The sequence below is a fragment of the Vanessa cardui genome, chromosome 1, assembly GCF_905220365.1.
Source record: "Vanessa cardui chromosome 1, ilVanCard2.1, whole genome shotgun sequence".
NCBI lineage: Eukaryota > Metazoa > Arthropoda > Insecta > Lepidoptera > Nymphalidae > Vanessa > Vanessa cardui.
Window position 1 is genome coordinate 8753653 of NC_061123.1, and position 20107 is coordinate 8773759.

Here is a 20107-nt window from a genome sequence, read left to right on the forward strand (position 1 = left end):
TTTTTCTTTGACACAAAGGAGAATAATGTATGTATATGAGTAGAATTAACAAAAAAATGTGACTAATTGACAACTACTAGCCATTATAAGTGATAATTTTGTGGCATTTATAACGTAACCGGTGATGTTCAAAAATATTGAATATCCAAAAATAACAGTTTTCTTTGCGAGTTATGTATAGTCAAATGAAAAAAAAAACAGACTTAATTAGCTTATCAGGCACAATTCCTGGTATTAATAATATGTATGTACGTCACAATATCTAGAAAAATTAAATCAATGTGACCTCGTTTAAAGTAAATAGTATATGTTACACAAAAAGTGTTAAATAATAAAAAAAACATTTGATCAAACCTTGAGGCTGCATAAATGCATTGATTTAATAAAAGATTTTGTGTACCACAATTAAAAGATAACTCAATACAATAAATAATAACAATTATTAACAATTCATCAAAAATATTAATGCAATCTAAAATAACTTTCTAATATAAACTAAATAACTTATTCAAACTTTCGCTTAAAATGAACTTATTCTGATGAAAATGTTTCGACCAGAATCAAAATTGAGAGTTTTTTTTATGACATAGGTGGCAAATGAGCAGGAGGTTCACCTGATGGAAAGTACCACCGCCCATGGACATCTGCAACACCAGGGGGCTTGCAGGTGCGTTGCCGGCCTTTAAGAAAGGAGTACGCTCTTTTCTTGAAGGTTCCCATGTCGTATCTTTTCGAAGTCGAGTCATCATCTTATTATTTTTTTTTAAATTTAAATATTTCATATTATAAATGTCTAACAAACAAATTGTTGATAAATTTTGCATAACGATCTCAGCTCCTTAGTCAGCTAGACTAGAACCTTTTCTACAATATAATTATGAGAGATATCGTTTTTTTTTTGTTTTTTTTCTGATATTGTCTACTAAATCATTTATGAAAATCTTATATATTATCTGTATAAAAACCCCTACCATAAATAGCTATAAAATATCATATCAATGAACGAAAGCTACTTCTTCCACTCACTTAAATCACCTCTTTACATAATATTCATTCGATTTACAGAAATAAAATTATTTTATTTAAATAATTACAATTTATCTCAGTTTTTTTTCTTAAACTCTAAGTAAGTAATTACGTACTCGGCACTTAAGAAAAAACAAAACTGTAGGTCCTGAAAAATGTTGCTAGCCGTAATTAAATCATGATCTCCGGTAATTAAAAAAATCAAAAAACCCGACTGCATAAAAAGTGAACTTGAAATAAAAACTGGAAAACAAGTTCAAGTCAGTAGTTTAGAATTCAGTTAAGTAATTTGGAAAAGCGACTTAATTAGAAGGGACCAATTACGGGGTATATTTTAGTCAGTCCAGATTTATATTGAATTCCATGATCATTTTCAGAAGAAAACAATCTCTTGGAATCTCTAATAGCTGATATTACTGCTTGCGGGCTAAGCTCTTCTTAGCTATTCTACTTATTCAGGTTCATCCCAATTTATTCGACAGGACTAAAGTAATTGCTAATTTCCTCTTATTGCAGCTACCTACATGCTAAATAGCTTTTTTTAAACATAATAAGAACCATTTAATAAGTTATGTAACTCATATGGCTTCATAGAATACGGAACCATGTAGGTTCTATATTCTATTTTTAAATTTTAATTTGTGAACATTAAAAAATAACCAATATTGGTACAAAAACACTTACAAAAAGTAAAGTGCATCGTTCGTGTTTACTTATGATGACATAATCAAATTTGTATGTATATAAGCTGTCTTCTGATTTCAGTGGGCACAGTTCCGAGATGACGAGGATCTTAGTAGCTTGTTTGGCCCTCGTGGTCGTTGTCTGCGTCCATGCAGCCCCAGGTATTGAATTGTTGCAAATTAATTTTAAAAAATTGATTTTTAATATCTCGACTCAGATGTCGAGATGGCTCAGTGGTTAGAACGCGTGCATCTTAACCGATGATTGCGGGTTCAAACCCAGGCAAGCACCGCTGATTCATGTGCTTAATTTGTCTTTATAATTCATCTCGTGCTCAGCGGTGAAGGAAAACATCGTGAAGAAACCTGCATGTGACAAATTTCATAGAAATTCTACCACATGTGTATTCCACCAACCCGTTTTGGAACAGCGTGGAGGAATATGTTCTAACCTTCTCCTCAAAGGGTGAGGAGGCCTATAGCCCAGCAGTGGGAATTTACAGGCTGCTGTTGTTGTTGATTATTAATATTATTGAAAGACTTTAAAGAACTATATATTTTCAGGTTATAAAGGAAACAGTGGTGGAAGTTCGGGTGGAAGCGGGGGTGGAGGTGGACTAGGCGGAGGTGCTGGCGGTGGTCACGGTGGCGGAGGTGGAATCGGTGGGGGCGGTGGGCTAGGCCAGGGTGGCGGCGGTGGATTTGGAGGTGGATTTGGAGGTGGAAAGGGAAGCGGCGGTGGATTTGGATTGGGTGGTGGCGGCGGCAGTGGTTCTGGCGGTGGTCTCGGAGTGGGTGGAGGCGGCGGTGTTGGTGGTGCCGGTGGTCATAAACAGAAAGGTGGATACGGGTAAGGATGTATTTTTATTAATTTCTTTACAAGTAATGACACAATGTATCATTTTTTTTAGTAGTCTAGACATGTATTGTATGAATTAATTCAATTCAATAATTAAATACGCGCTTTGTATTTTAAATCCAATTGTTTATTTTATTTTTAATGTACTATGAGTTTAATGTAAAAAATCAAAACATAGAATTATCTTGTAATAAGTTATAAAATAACTTAGAAAATAGATCTGATGGTTAGTCTTTGCCCAAAACTTTACAGGATGACTGAGATGTTGTATCCCTTTTGCTCATAATAAATCTATCTCACTCATCCTTCGAACCAAACCTCAACGATATAAAAATGCGTGGTTGTTACCCAGGATAACCTTTACAAACTAAGTGTTTAAATTTTGTTAATTCAAAATGCCTTTCTTTTTTTCAGACGTTAAATTTGACAAGAAAATTTGAATTCCTTGGAAGTTCCACAAAACAAAATTAGCAAGCCCATTGTGATTAAGAATATAGCATTGTTTACATAAATCTTGTTTTATTTCTTTTAATTCTTTAAGCTCACCCACTTGGAGTATATCTGCATGATCGTAATATATCTTAAGCTTATATTGATGGTAATTTAGGTGAATATAGAATACCACTTACGTGTATACTTTAATGTATATAAAGAGGGATGAAAATTTAAATATTGTAGCAGACTTTTTATGGAACAATAAATATATAATCTAACTTTTAAATTTGAAGCATTATTCATTTCGTTAAATATATTGGTAAATAAAACAAATTAAAAAAAAATATTGTCTTTTCGATTCACTTTTAATTAGTATTTCGCTTTATAACAAGTCACTTAACGCAAATTCCATTAAGGGCGTTAATTATGAATTTTACCAGTGTCTTATCCTGAGTTACGCTAATAGATATTTTTAATAAAAAACGTAAATATATTAGGGTGTCCTTTATATGACCTTTTTTAATTCGAAATACGTTTTATAACAAATTCAAATGTGAAAATTTTATCTTGTTAGCAATCCGTGTCTAATAACTGGTCTGACAATCTGACAATCTTTGTCTACTACAATAATAAATATACAACAAATGAAGTGAATAAGAAGAAATAAAATAAACAGACAAACATGTTTTTTTATTAGGTTGGGGAAAAAGTCTTTTCGCATATAGTATGTATGAACTTGTAATAAAATCTCTTTGGCTATACCATTTGTATCTGGCTGGTTTTGGTATCATTAAAAAGTTTTAATTTTAAAGAAGGCACTTCCAAATTCAAATTAGGAATTTGTGTGATTTTCATTTGTATTTGTTGTTGTTAAAATGAGTGAATCTAAAGAAGAAATTCGATACATTTTAAAATTTTACTATAAAAAAGGTAAAAATGCAACTCAAGCCGCGAAAAAAATTTGTGATGTTTATGGACCTAATGCAGTATCTGTGAGAGTAGCGCAAGTTTGGTTTAAGCGTTTTCAAGCCGGAAATTTTGATATCAAAGATGCATCTCGCTCTGGTCGCCCTGTTACGGACAAAATTGATGCCATTTTTGAAAAAGTGGAACAAGATCGGCATATTAGTAGTTACGATGTAGCTGAAGAACTGGCAATTGACCACAAAACGGTTTTGACTCATTTGAATAAAGCTGGGTACACAAAAAAGCTCCATATATGGGTGCCTCATGAACTCACTGAAAAAAACCTAATGAACCGTGTACTCATTTGTGATTCTTTATTACGACGTAATGAAACCGAACCATTTTTGAAGAAGCTGATTACTGGTGATGAAAAGTGGATCACATACGACAAGAACGTGCGAAAAAGATCGTGGTCAAAGGCCGGTCAAGCTTCACAGACTGTGGCAAAACCCGGATTAACTCGCAACAAGGTAATGCTGTGTGTATGGTGGGATTGGACGGGCATCATTCATTATGAGCTGTTACCGCCCGGCAGGACCATCGATTCAGAACTGTATTGCGAACAATTGATGAGATTGAAGCAAGAAATTGAGGGAAAGCGGCCAGAATTGATCAACAGAAGGGGTGTGGTTTTTCACCATGACAACGCTAGACCTCACACATCTTTAGCCACTCAACAAAAATTACGAGAGTTTGGCTGGGAAGTATTAATGCATCCGCCGTATAGTCCTGACCTTGCACCTTCAGATTTTCATCTGTTTCGGTCTCTGCAGAATTCCTTAGGCAGTGTCAGGTTAACATCACGAGAGGACTGCCAAAACCACTTGTCGCAGTTTTTCGATCAGAAGCCCCAAAATTTTTACAGCAATGGGATCATGTCACTACCAACAAGATGGCAAAAAGTTATGGAACAAAATGGCACCCACCAGCACTTTAGTCAAATGTAAATAAACTATAAAAAAAAATTTTTGAATTTTCATATAAAATACGAAAAAACTTTTTCCCCAACCTATTATTTTAAAATATAAAAAAATCGGCCAGGGATAAATCTCTCTTTAGTGTCATTTTCAACCAACTTCCAAAAGGAGGAGGTTATCAATTCGTCTGTATTTTTTTTTTTTTTTTATATTTGTTACCTCATAACTTTTCACTGGGTGGACCGATTTTAATAATTTTGTTTTGTTTAAAGGTAGTGCTTCCCGTGGGGTCCCATTTTTTTTATTTTTTTTTCCGATGATGGTATCCATGTGAAAACGACATAAGTCTTAAATTTGCATTATGTATATGCGCGACAAATAGGTGAATAACTGAAAATCACGTTAACCAATTTTGATAATTCTTTTTTTATTATAAAATATATACTTCAAGGGTAATTTGGTGAAAGTTTGGTAAGGTTCTGAGCACAGGATCCATGTCAAAGTAACGGAACGGAAGGGAACGGAACAATTCTGAGGAGCACGTTAGCGATACTCGGTCGAATCTTTTATTTATAGGTTATTTGGATATTTGAGTCACCTTCCGTAATGTGGTTATGTTTATGTAATTATCATAGTCGAATATTATAATCAACTAGCTACCCACCCCGGCTTCGCACGGGTGCAATACTGATACTAAATATACTACAGAATTTGTTTATATACGACATCACATCGCAAACTTCTAAAATTATCAGTGTTTCTTTACTATATTCTTCATGTATTATATACACAAACCTTCCCCTTGAATCACACTATCTTTTAAAAAAAAACCGCATCAAAATCCGTTGCGTAGATTTAAAGATATAGGGACAGAGAAAGCGACTTTGTTTTATACTATGTAGTGATGGAACTCCTATACGGCTCGCAGTTAGGGTGCGATATGGGGCAGAATTTCTTACTATCTTTAATCAAATTTTGTGTATGTGATGTGATGTCATATGATGTACGAAATATAGTTGGTCTTTTTCAAAGTTTTTTTGCTGAGTTCGATTACAGCTCTTTCGAGGGATCCTTGTCGTTTACGCCGCGTGACGTATTAAATCCGCATTTTCGAAAGTCTATTTTTGCTTTATTCGCAAGTTTCCTTTGAAATTGTCCTCGAAGTAGTTTCTGACTCATATAAACGGAACGCTTAATCTATCCATATTAAAAAAAATTTAGTTAGACAACATCAGCTTCACTTAAATTCAAAAAATAAATAAAAATTTTAACAAAAAGAAAAACCGACTTCAAACAAAACACTATTTTAAAACAAATGAATATGCACGAAAAAGTAATAAAAATAATTGCGTATTCAACATATTTTTTAGAGTCTTCCTAAGTTAAATGAAATGAAAAATATTAGACTACTTAAAAGTCGATTAACGATTATATCATGTAGTTATAATTATTGTTATATTTGGAGTCGGTGTCAGCCAATAAAACCCTACAGTATATCTATCAAAAAACAATACGAGAATACTTTAACAAATATGTTTTTTACAAATTACCTTTTACACAATAATATACTTGATCAATCAAGGGGCTCGAATCGCTTCTTTCTTTTGATTAACTATAACTACATGATATAATCGTTAATCGACTTTTAAGTAGTCTAATATTTTTCATTTCATTTAACTTAGGAAGACTCTAAAAAATATGTTGAATACGCAATTTTAATTTTATTACTTTTTCGTGCATATTCATTTGTTTTAAAATAGTGTTTTGTTTGAAGTCGGTTTTTCTTTTTGTTAAAATTTTATTTATTTACAATCCGCATACAAATTCATATTGAACACAGTTCAACAAGATTTTTATCCTCTTTTTCATTTTTCAAATTTTATAATTTGCTTTTATGTTTTGTCCTAGTTATTTCTTAACTACATTTTTTATACTTATTTTACTTATAACTTCATAATTTAGTTTAAAATTTGATTTTATATTTTATTTAGATTAGTTTGGTATAACTTTTACAAAAAAAAATCTCTTTTACCATCGCATACAGCAATTTTCCCATCCTTTCAGACAACTTATTCTTTTTTTAGTTTCTCTTAAAGCAACATTATTATTCCAAGAAGATATTGTGGATATGTTGATAAAGAAATTGTTTGCTCTTTCCCAATACAAAATCATCTAGGTTTTTAAAATAACAACATACAAAAAAGTAAGTTAAATAACAAAAACAAATCAATCAATTTAAAAACACGCACCAAATTTTGCTTATCAAACAATTTTTGGATCAATTCTTTCTTGGATGAAACACAAACAAATACATTTGTACACAACATTTGTAAAAAACTCTTTCTATCCTTGTTTAATTAAAACTTGTCTATATGACTGTCACTTAAACACAACAAATAATGGCGAAGCTTGCTCATAAAAAAAAAACATTATTGCATCCAATTTTGGCGCCTATTTAAAGCACAAATCTTGTGAAAAAATAAAAAGCATAACAAATTAAATTTATTCCTTTATTTTATTCTCCATTGAAGTAGGTTCATAATGGCACTTTTGAACCGTTGGGAAAGCAGATTTTGTCATCAAGAACCGACAAGAAACAGAGTAGTTACTCATTTACTCCATTCTAATTGTCAATAAAGTACAATTAAATGTACATATATCCTGCATGTAAATTAACAAAGTCGTTTTGACTAAGTCACTAAGTCGGTTTGACTTAGGTACTTCAAATAAAATTAATTCTTAATCGTCTAATTTAAATTAAAAATAACTATGTAAATTTATTAAATAAAACGACTGTAAATCGAATCTATCTCCAAGAAGCATGTACATATTTACTTAGAAAGTTCGGAAACTAGGTATTAGAAGTCTATCATTCTTTATCATACAATGATAGCCATTGTTTATTTCGAAATCATTTATGTTGTTGTAAATATATGGGTATAATATTGTTATAAAATATTGTGAAGAGGATTTAGTAATTAAATCCAGATAATAGTTTTCCATCCCAGAGGTGTGACGTCAGTAGTTTGTCCTGAAATGCTTCTGTCCTGGATTTGTGTATCTTTGTCTATAATTGTCTAAATCGAGGATTGCTATTTTCTACTCAGAATAAGCGACTCTAAGACCGCAAAAAATATAAAAGAAGTAATTTGTGATTAACTGGTTTCGACCTAAATCTACAAATTCCGTTGTTGAAATGACATCACATGTTTTTGAAATATTTTCAATCAGAAATATGTCAAAGTTCTAATTTTTTCCTCAAGATATAAGGCCCTCCTTAATCACTCTGATTCGCAATTTACTGACAGTCAACTTGATTTCGCGAATATTGTACAATAAGACTGCTTGAACTTATCGTTTGTGTAATTTATTTATTTAATTCATTATTTTGCACCTTTTATTTGATATATATATTGGTACTCCGACAAGGAAAATATTTTGTTTATCACTCCGTAATTCTATCGACATATCTATGAATGTTTGTAATGTCTGTTTATTGCAATACATATTATATTACAATAAACAACAATGCAATTATCATCATAAAGTTCATGTAAAAATGAAAATAAAATATGTAGTTAGTAATCGCACAATACCTAAGCAACTAAAACGGGCTTATGTTTTTATAGACAGAATTGAGTTATTAATGAGATTTAAGACAGAATGCGTAAAAATGTATCTAAGTTTAAATTGAGGAGACACCTAATATACATATATACATAGACTACCATCGGTATTTTTTTTTAAAAGTGGGTATACTCATAGTTGCTGCACAGTATGTTTTGCAACAATATTATATAGGTATATTCAATTATTCACATTAGTGAAAAAACTGTTGCAATCAATATATGGAAGTAAGGTAAACTAATAACTAGTAGTTTCCGCCTCTGTACAGCAAAAAATCTTTCTTGGGGTACAATATTTGATTCTATAAAAATATTCAATAGTTATTTTTAATTTTATACTAAGGATTAAAAAGCGTAGCCTTAGTATTTTTTGATGTTTTATTTATTGTTAAATGTTGGCTGATGGGGAAATAGTGCTACAAGAGTTAAGTGGACAAAACCACCCATTATCATTGGTGCTAAAAGAAATATTAATGATCATTTTTGATCATCATTGCTCCACGAACCTTGAGACTAGACGTCGCTTCCATTGAGCTTTTAGTTACACCGGCTCGGCTCACTCACTCTTTAAACCAGAATACAAACACATTAAAATTGTTTGGCTGTAGAATATCTGATGAATCAGCACAAAGTCATGAATGCATTAAAGGAACACTAAATTTTCCATCATAATATCATTCGACTAAAACAAAACCTCAAAATAAATTATGAAATTCGTAGCATAATTCTATATTATAATAGCACTTGTATCATTTAATTATTATTATATTACATATATAAAATAACATGTCCATGACTGACAGATTCATCATCACATGATGGCCATGAAATTTGGTGAGTTAGATCGTTTCAAAGAAGCTACAGTTATCACTGGATCTGACAAAAGATAAATTATATAAAAGTGTATATCCGACGCATCTTTTTTTTGATACCATCAGAATATCCAAGAGACTACAGCTCGCGCTTCAAGTCTGCTTCGCCATGACATTTCATAAAGTCAAATCTTTACAAAAAGCAGGAGACGACCTAAGAGAAGGCTGTTTTTCTTATGAACAGTTAGAGAGCCTGTTCGAAAGTGAGCTCTTTAAGCAGTCTCATGGGTCTAGCCCCCGAAAGTCGTACCAAAATTTGGTTTAGAAAGAGTTCTTAAATTAATGTAACATTTTAAATTATTTTGTACTATTAAAATTCCCCGGGACAAAGCCGCGGGCAACAGCTTATAATTATATACAACTTCTTAATATTCAATCAACATGCTCGCGCATCATAAAAATTACGCTCTCATATTTTTTATAACGAGCCAAAAAACGTTTAACTTCAACAACATTGTTTATGTAAGAATTATTTTCAATGAATGACAAGTATAAACATAACAAAATGATTAAAATAGCAACTGTGATACAGTTGCTATTTTGAACATGACCATGAATTCACCTTAAATACATTCACCGTAGATTGAATCCTAATTTCGATCCGGTAGTAAAGAATGAACCAGCTATTATTGTGCCAAGCCATGAATATTGTTCTAAATCCACAATAATTTTAACTAACATTGCGTGCTGTCGAAATGCACCCCTTTTTCGTATTAAGTACCGAACAAATTGTCTAGAAAAGTTAATACAACAAATAAAAAAGAATTGTATTTGTTTTAAATGATGTTTTGAATGACAAATATAATTCATATAATAAAAAATAGTCAATTCGAAAATTTTCGACGCTTGCGTATTATATGTAGGTGTATTGGTAGAAGATTTCCTTAATCAAATAGCTGATTGGGAATTTACGTTTGAGATGCTTAATTTTTTTTACAAATTTTGAAGAGCATTGTAAACATTTACAATTGGTGTAAATGAAGTTTCGTATATAAGCTGTATCTCATTATCGGATATTCACAGTCCAGAAATGGCGAAGCTAACATTAATTTGTCTAATCCTTGTAGTCATTTCCTGTGTGCTTGCTGCGCCGTGTAAGTTTATATTTTATCTTTTCGTTCATACTTTTGTTTGCGTTCAAAATGCTACTGTGTTATAAAAGAAAATGATATACTTTTATGGTTTTAGTTCACCCACACAAACGCAAGTTTGGTGGTGGATTCGGCGGTGGAGGCGGCTTTGGCGGCGGCTTTGGCGGTGGCGGCGGCTTTGGCGGTGGCTTCGGAGGAGGCGGTGGCTTCGGAGGAGGCGGTGGCTTCGGAGGAGGCGGTGGCTTTGGTGGAGGTGGCGGCTTCGGAGGCGGTGGTGGATTTGGAGGTGGTGGCGGATTTGGAGGAGGATTTGGCCGAAGAAGATTTGGTTGATGTAGCGTATGGTGATAGCGGCAGGAGAGGCGTGTCTATAAATAATACCAATTGGTAAGCATTTATATTTCTTATTGTTATTTTATCTTATTTTAATAAAATTAGGCAAGGTTCTGCGCACTCACGTTACAGTGTTTAGTAATTTGTCTGATTACATTACATACATACCTATTTAGTCTAACTAAAACGAAAGTGATGTCACGAAAACGCTAAATACTCAATCAATGCAATCATGTACCTTATTATTCTCCTTTATTATGATTATCTGGTTAATATTTAGTTTTTTATTGACATTAAAAAATCTCATACTCATTATCACAATAATTTATTCATACTTTCATGTTTAATTAGTTTTAAACCGTTCGATCGAACGCGACTACATGAAACATGATTATTGGTATTTATGTTATTATTAATGTTTTCAGAAATTATCCTGAATATCATCACAATAAAGAAGTTCCGAGATACTCAATCAAGTTAAGTCTGATGTATTATTAAAACTAAATACCAATATTGTTAATAATTAGAATAAATATAATTTCAAAATTTATTGATCAGCCATACCGATGAGTCAAATTTTTGAGTTCATTATGGATCACAGATGAGAACCAAAAACATTTTCAAAAGTCGTGCGGAATACTTTTTTGTTTTAATTTTTAAATTTTGGCTTGATCTTTATATTAGATTCCATAAAAAATTTAATACTTACAGAACAGAGATGTCAGTTTCCCGAATGGAACAAAGCTGTTTTCAGTACATACGTTATGTATTAAATAATTGATACAATTCAATAAATTAACAATATTTGAGAATAATTAAACGAAATTAAACAAAATTGTTATTATTATTATAACCCCGTATAAATGATAACAATAACAAATATTAAACATAATTAATGTTATACAATATAATATTATAATAGTAATATATAGAAAGGTATACTGCTAGTGTGATAAATAAAACATTTTCGTTGTAATCAAAGTTACCCTTGTTAGACGGAGCTTATCCCAGTTAATCAAACAATCAAAATATTTAGCGCCTAATTAAAGCTAGATGACGATGATGTATTTTTTACAAATGATTTGAGTTTATGAATCGGCAAAGTAAAAAACATATTACAGAAATAGATATTTGCCCCAACAATATTGATGACTTTGCGGAGTCGGAAATTTGTCATTTTATAAAATAAAAATTAATTCAAAATCTGTGGCTCTACCCTAATGTAATATGCCATATGACATAATACTATGAAAATAAACAAAAACCTAAATCTTTTTTAAATATTTTGCTATTCCTTCGGTACCAGGTGTTTAAGACCTCGTATGAAACCTATCACAATACCGGTACGAGGCTTATTAGACCTCGTACAGCAGTGATACAGACCTCGCAGGTGATTTTAAGCTCTTATCTAAAAATTTTGCAATATATTTATAATTACGTTTTCCCCGAGCGAAGCTGGATTATAAAACAGAAAATGCAACAAAACATGGCATTGTTGCAGATTTTTTATTTTTTTTCTAGGCATTAAGTTCCCACAAACATCCGAACATAAACACCGCCGAATTGCAATCCCTGTTAGAAGTACTTGCTAAATGCAATTCAATTACTTAAACATCAGGCGTGATTTTTATTGAGTTGAATAAGTATCAGTACAAGTAATATTATAATGATTTATAAAATACTAAGATTGGGAATATGATGATTTACTGCGCGTAACGTTAAAAAGGTCAAAAAGACTATTTATTATAATGCTAGTACAATTGTACTACCTTACTTGTTACCAAGATTTCCCATGCATTTATAGATAGAGTAAACATTATGAGTTTGAACTAATTACTACAGATAAAAAATCAAAGCTCTTCAAATAATTCGAAGTAATTTTTGCTTTATAAATTAATTCATCGCCTATCGTTAATATAAGAAATAGTATTGAAGCACAATATGTTTAGATAAAATTGAAGGCGCTAAGTTTCATTTTAGTGGGCCTCTTGCCGTATCTATTCGCTAGAGGGTGCTATTCGAAACGAAAGTAGAGTTGAAATATTGAAGATTAAAAATAAAAAAGACTTTATTGTAAAGTTTATTTGAATAAAATACTTTTAATTTTCACTTCAGAACAAGCTAATTAATAAATATATATATTTTTATGAAATATAATTATGAACACTAAACATATTTCAAACCTAAGTTAAATTAACATTAAATTCTGTATACAATTACAAAGTTTTTTTTTTATTGTGATTTAACGTTTGTAAATAGAACCAGTTTAAGGTTTGTTGTACCTCATGCGTCGTAGCCATGCGTCTCAATTTTTCCTGTTCATTAATATCGTTCAACATAACTTAAATATTTTTATTTCTATACATTTTTATAATTTTTATCATCCGTTTATGAGAAGAAAATACGAATATATATAATATATTCATTTAAAACTTTCTCGCCTGATAGAAAGTGTCACCCGAAGTTTCTAGGTGCGTTGTCGGCCATTGAGAAAAGGGTGAGCTCTTTTCTTTAAGGTTCCCAATTTGTATCGATTTAGAAAGATACATTTTAAAAATCCTAATTATGAAAATTTTGCTTAACCTGAAACGTAAAAAGTGGTTAAATTATTTTTTGATGACCTTATAAACCTACTATAAAAAATAAACCATACAATTTGCATAAATATTCCTTGTAAATATTTTTTTGAATAATTTAGATTTAAGATAAATTTGAATTATCGAAACAAAAATACAGGCAAATCAAAACACATTTTAAAAACTCATCAAATCGACATTTTTAATCCCCGCTACCTCTGTTACAAGAATTCATATATATATATATATATCATATAGGTACAAGAATATTTGCAAAGAAAAATGGTGGGCGTTTCATCAATAAAGCTATTTTCGGAAAATTAAAAAAAACCTGTAAATACTTGGACTAAATTTATTATTTAATACATGGAATCCCACTTAATTATGACTAATAATTATTATTATTTATTATAAATAAGAATTATTTTCCTTAGAATACAATTACAAAGAAAATTAATGACAGTAGTGTCAAAATAGTGCATAGCTTGAACCTTAATTTACATAAATAAAAATTTTAACAAAAAGAAAAACCGACTTCAAACAAAATACTATTTTAAAACAAATGAATATGCACGAAAAAGTAATAAAAATAATTGCGTATTCAACATATTTTTTAGAGTCTTCCTAAGTTAAATAAAATGAAAAATATTAGACTACTTAAAAGTCGATTAACGATTATATCATGTAGTTATAATTATTGTTATATTTGGAGCCGGTGTCAGCCAATAAAACCCTACAGTACCTATATCTATCAAAAAACAATACGAGAATACTTTAACGAACGTACGAACTTCGAACTCAGCAAAAAAACTTTGAAAAAGACCAACTACATTTCGTACAACATATGACATCACATCACATACACAAAATTTGATTAAAGATAGTAAGAAATTCTGCCCCATATCGCACCCTAACTGCGAGCCGTATAGGAGTTCCATCACTACATAGTATAAAACAAAGTCGCTTTCTCTGTCCCTATATCTTTAAATCAACGCAACGGATTTTGATGCGATTTTTTAAAAGATAGTGTGATTCAAGGGGAAGGTTTGTGTATATAATACATGAACAATATAGTAAAGAAACACTGATAATTTTAGAAGTTTGCGATGTGATGTCGTAAATAAACAAATTCTGTAGTATATTTAGTATCAGTATTGTACCCGTGCGAAGCCGGGGTGGGTAGCTAGTTGATTATAATATTCGACTATGATAATTACATAAACATAACCACATTACGGAAGGTGACTCAAATATCCAAATAACCTATAAATAAAAGATTCGGCTGAGTATCGCTAACGTGCTCCTCAGAATTGTTCCGTTCCCTTACGTTCCGTTACTTTGTCATGGATCCTGTGCTCAGAACCTTACCAAACTTTCACCAAATTACCCTTGAAGTATATATTTTATAATAAAAAAAGAATTATCAAAATTGGTTAACGTGATTTTCAGTTATTTACCTATTTGTCGCGCATATACATAATGCAAATTTAAGACTTATGTCGTTTTCATATGGATACCATCATCGGAAAAAAATAAAAAAATGGGACCCCACGGGAAGCACTACCTTTCAAACAAAAAATTATCAAAATTGGTCCACCCAGTGAAAAGTTATGAGGTAACAAACATAAAAAAAAAATACAGACGAATTGATAACCTCCTCCTTTTGGAAGTCGGTTGAAAACTGTAGTCTTCTCATATATACACTACATAGTAATATAATATTTATTATACTCTGTCTGAAAGACAATCCGCAGAACTACCGTAACTGTGAAAAATATCTAAATTTAAGGTTTCGGTTTCTTTAATGGTTCAGATATAAATAAGGCATGTAAGAAATTTGACAAATTAATCGATTTTGTCAAGTTCATTCATATAGGTAATTCAATACGGCTTTGACAAAAAGGACTACACACTTAAACACACTGAACTATGTGTTAGGAACAAAACATATTTGGTCAAAATTGGTAAATAGAGGAAATTACATATCATCACAAATTTCAAATTGTAGTCTTCAGAAATTGACCAATTCAGTATTTTTCGCACTTTAATATAAAAAATGTTATGTCAGTAAAAACCAGAATGGTACATTTTCTTTTAGTGATCTTTTTAGGAAAAAAAAGAGGATTAGCATAATGATTTACGAAGAGTGCCAATGACTTGAGTATTTAACACTTGGAACATGTAAATGTATATTATACCTACATATATGCATATACCTTTAAAATAATCAAGTAAATATGAATATTTTAACTTTTCCTCATACCCAAATGCTAATTGTAAAATAAGCCAATTAAATACAAAAGTTTTAATTATGAAGATTATTACCGACGTTTACGTCAATTAGTTTCATATATAAGGTGTACCTGAACATCGGATATTCACAGTCCAAAAATGGCAAAGTTAACATTCATTTGTCTGGTATTCCTGATCATTACCTGTGTGTTTGCAGCCCCGGGTAAGTTTTGCTATTTTTGGCTTTATATTGTAACCATCTTATTCATCATCCTCCTGCCCTTTTCCCAATTTTATTTGGGGTCGGCGCAGCATGTCTTCTCCTTCCATACTTCTCTGTCAGACGTCATCTCACAAGTAACATTCTTTCTAACCATATCGTCTTTCACACAGTCCATCCATCTTTTTCTTGGTCGTCCTCTACCTCTATATCCATCCACATCCATGCTGAAACCATAACCATTATAACCATCTTATTGTTTATTTTATTTTGGTTTTTATTTTATTTGTTTCTTTTATTTGGTTACAGGCCCACACAAATTTGGCGGTGGTAGACGCGGTGGCTATGGTAGAGGTGGAGGCTTTGGAGGAGGTGGAGGTTATGGTGGAGGAGGTGGTTATGGTGGAGGCGGCGGCTATGGTGGAGGTGGCGGCTATGGGGGAGGTGGCGGCTATGGGGGAGGCGGTGGCTTTGGAAGAGGTGGCGGTGGATATTAGGCAGAGCGGCATATTAGCGATTTATAGAATACACAGGTGAATATTTGTTAGTAAGTTTGTCATGTAATGTGTAATGAAGTATTTTTTTTATACATTACAGTCAACATAAACTGCTAAGTATTATTTAGTTTTTATTTATTTGTATTATTCGAGATCGGCTCAAAAATAATGAATAATAAATTCATATATATGAGTAAATGTATATTGACGACATTAGGACAATTTTACTTTATTTAACTCATAATTGTATTAGAAATTAAGTATACAATTTCCATGATAAATGGATACGTATTACCCTACGTACCTACGACGTGAACTGTGAGATGGCAGGATCACATTTCTCGACAGGGGCGTCTTTAGCTGCATAACCAATTTATTAAATAGATTGGTAATTAAAAAAAAACAATTTAAAGAAGGCTAAAAGCGTTTTGAATTTACAACCTCAAGTGTTAAGCTTTTCAAAGCATCCGAAATTATTTTCATATAATTTAATTCATAGTGATTTAATGTTTAATTATTTTTTTGAATATCACTTTAGTCTGGCAAATATATACTAATATTTTTTTGGATAGACAATAAATATTTGTAATTATTAACGAATTTGCTAGGAAAGGTTACGTTTCATGGTGGTAGGGCTTTGTGCAAGCACGTCTGGGTAGGTACCAAGACCAACCACTCATCAGATATTGTACCGCTAAACAACGGTTCTCAGTATTTCTTTTTTGAAAGTTGAGTGTCCGGTGTAACTACAGGCACAAGGGACATAACACCTGATTTCCCACGGTTAGTGGCACTTTGGCGATGTAAGGAATGGTTAATATTTCTTACAGTGCCATTGTCCATCAAATGGCCCATATGCTCGTCTGCCAACTTAAACTATAATATATATGTATCAATTTATATAGAGTTTAACAGAAAATTGCATCTCACTAATATATTATAATTATTAACTGATTCATTACGATTCAAATATATAGGCTTATGTTTATTATACACAATAGTACTAAAGAAAGTTCATCTCAATAGCTGAAAACCATATCAGTAAGTAAAATGGATTTTACACGTCCATTAATAAATTAAATAGCGTCAAATTAGGTACTTCATACCTCAATGTATAATTGAGCTTTGTAACGCAGTTCCTTTACCTGGCTCGATTATTTTTTCAACCTTTCAAATATTCAAACTGTTTATAAGTCGTGTTGATATTAATTAAGGTAGTGAATGAGTAAAATAGCTCATAAAAAATAAAATTAAAATGATAATAATAAGTAAACAGTCCAAGAAAAGTAAAGTAATTAAAGATATAGCTAAGTGTGTATAGAGTAGAAAATGAAGTGCTTTTTTATTTTTTATTTTATTTATTTATTACATTAATATTGTTTTTTTTTTCAGATGCTTAGCGAAATATGATTACACATCCGACGTTGTAAGAACATTCAAGCAATTTCAAGATCAATTGATTAAAATTTACTGAATAAACAGATTATTAAAATTATTGTAAACTAAAATAAATGAAACATGCTTCATACTATTTGTATTTTACTAATTATTATAGTTAAAGATCGCCACCAGGCGCACCAATGTATATTTCATATGAAAATTGTAATAAACTACACAACGCTCTTTTATAGCGTGGTATATGTATGGGGTGGGGTATATATATACATATATACTTAATAAGTACAGTCGGGGTAAGAAAAGATTCGTCACCTTAAGATCCATTTTCGTGTGAGCGATAATCTTCTTTACAGATCGAGAATGACATATTGCGTCTTAATTATTTGATGTTTAGATTCAAAATGTACTAAGAGTTTAAGACTTGATAAAGGATTGAATTTGAAAACTGACGAAGGTTTTCTTACTCTGACTGTACATACTAGGAGGCGTCCTGTAACAGTTACTTTTTTTTCTCAAAATAATATAGTAACCTTGTTGTAAAAAATAAGATTATTTATTTTAAAAAATTAAATAAACATTATATGACCTTCGAGCGTATAATTTCCTGAGAATATCAATAGTTCATCTTGAATATAATAATAATTTGATTATTGCAATGTTTATTTTATTGTTATCACTGTAAGTTGTTAGAATCGATCAATGTATACGTTGTGAGATGTTCTATCTGTATTTGTATGAAGGTGTTTACGTCAAACTTATTTTATTTATCTATATTCATATTATACATGTGAAATTAACTCTGTCTGTCTCTGACGCTCTTTCACGACTAAACTGCTGGACTGAATTTGATGAAATTAAGTATGAAGTAAATTTGAACTCCGAGAAACGACAAAGGCTAGTTTTTTGCCTGACACATGACAAACAGGGGCCGAGGGGACGGTACCTCAGGATATGCGTGACGCTAATATCATCACCCTGTACAAAGGGAAAGGTGACCGCGGTGATTGCAACTCATATCGCGGCATATCCCTTCTGAGCGTCGTTGGTAAACTGATAGGTCGAGTGATTCTTAGTAAACTACAATGTCTTGCCAATCGCGTTTATCCTGAGGCTCAATGTGGGTTCCGGGCCGGGCGATCAACCACCGATATGATTTTTACATTACGTCAGATCCAGGAGAAGTGCAGGGAGCAGCAGACGCCGCTCATCATAGCCTTTGTAGACTTAAATAAGGCTTTCGATACCGTGAGCAGAGAGGGACTGTTTGAATTACTCGAAATAGTTGGGTGTCCTCCAAAGCTGCTGAAACTCATTAGATCATTCCACGAAGAAACGAAAGGATCTGCCGTTTTTGACGGAAAAATGTCGGAACCATTTGATATGCGCAGAGGCGTGCGACAGGGTTGCGTACTGGCACCTACTCTGTTTGGCATTTTCTTTTCATTGCTTTTAAAAGTAGCCTTTGGTGACAAACAGCAGGGTGTGCATCTGCACACACGAATTGATGGGAAACTCTTCAATATTGCTCTCTTAAAGTCAAAGCGCAATCGGGTAGATAAGTTCGCGGATAGTCTTCTTTTTGCCGATGATGCCGCCTTCATTGCCACGTCTTCTTATGAACTTCAAACCATGATGGATAAATTCTCTCATGCGTGCAACCTATTTTCAATGTCCATCAATGCGAAGAAGACTCTTATATTCGCCCAAGGATTTGCTGAAAAACCAGTCATACTGCTGCATGGCGTTCCCTTGGACGTAGTGAATAAGTTTTGCTACCTCGGTTCGACCGTAACGAGCAATCTGTCGCTTAGTGCGGAGATCGATATACGCATCGGTAAAGCGGCGACCATGTTTGGGAAGCTTAGAACAAGAGTATGGGACAACAACCACCTTACTGTCCGAACTAAAATTCTCGTGTACCAAGCGTGTATCTTGAGCATACTCTTGTACGGAGCAGAGACCTGGACATCGTATGCAAAACAAGAGTACAGGCTTAATGCTTTTCACATGCGTTGTGTGCGCAATATCTTGGGAGTTACGTGGAAGGACAGGATCACAAATAAAGCAATCCTAACGAAAGCACAACTTCCTAGTCTCAGCGCCCTCCTCAAACAACGTCGTTTGCGCTGGGTGGGACATGTGCACCGTATGGATGCTTCTAGACTGCCTAGAAAGGTCTTGCTGGGCGCTGTAGCGAATGCCAAGAGAAATGTAGGACGTCCGTTGCTACGCTTTAAAGATTGTGTCAAGCGAGATCTCACTTCCTTTGGTATCGAGCATAGGGAATGGGAGAAACTCGCGGAAGCCAGGGATCGATGGAAGCTTCGGATTGCACAAGGGGTCCAGCTACACGAAACAGCGTGGTTCGAAAAACTC

At 32.4% G+C, this 20107-nt stretch overlaps 1 protein-coding gene across 1 annotated transcript; it reads left to right on the forward strand.

Annotated features, from left to right (window-relative positions):
* Nucleotides 1–1798: 1798 nt before the first annotated feature.
* LOC124543497 (keratin-3, type I cytoskeletal 51 kDa-like) lies at nt 1799–10866 on the forward strand. The gene is made up of 4 exons (XM_047121720.1): nt 1799–1871; nt 2274–2559; nt 9451–9643; nt 10573–10866. Exons 1-4 carry the CDS (start codon nt 1808–1810, stop codon nt 10864–10866), a joined length of 837 nt encoding a protein of 278 aa, XP_046977676.1. The 5' UTR covers nt 1799–1807.
* Nucleotides 10867–20107: the final 9241 nt, after the last annotated feature.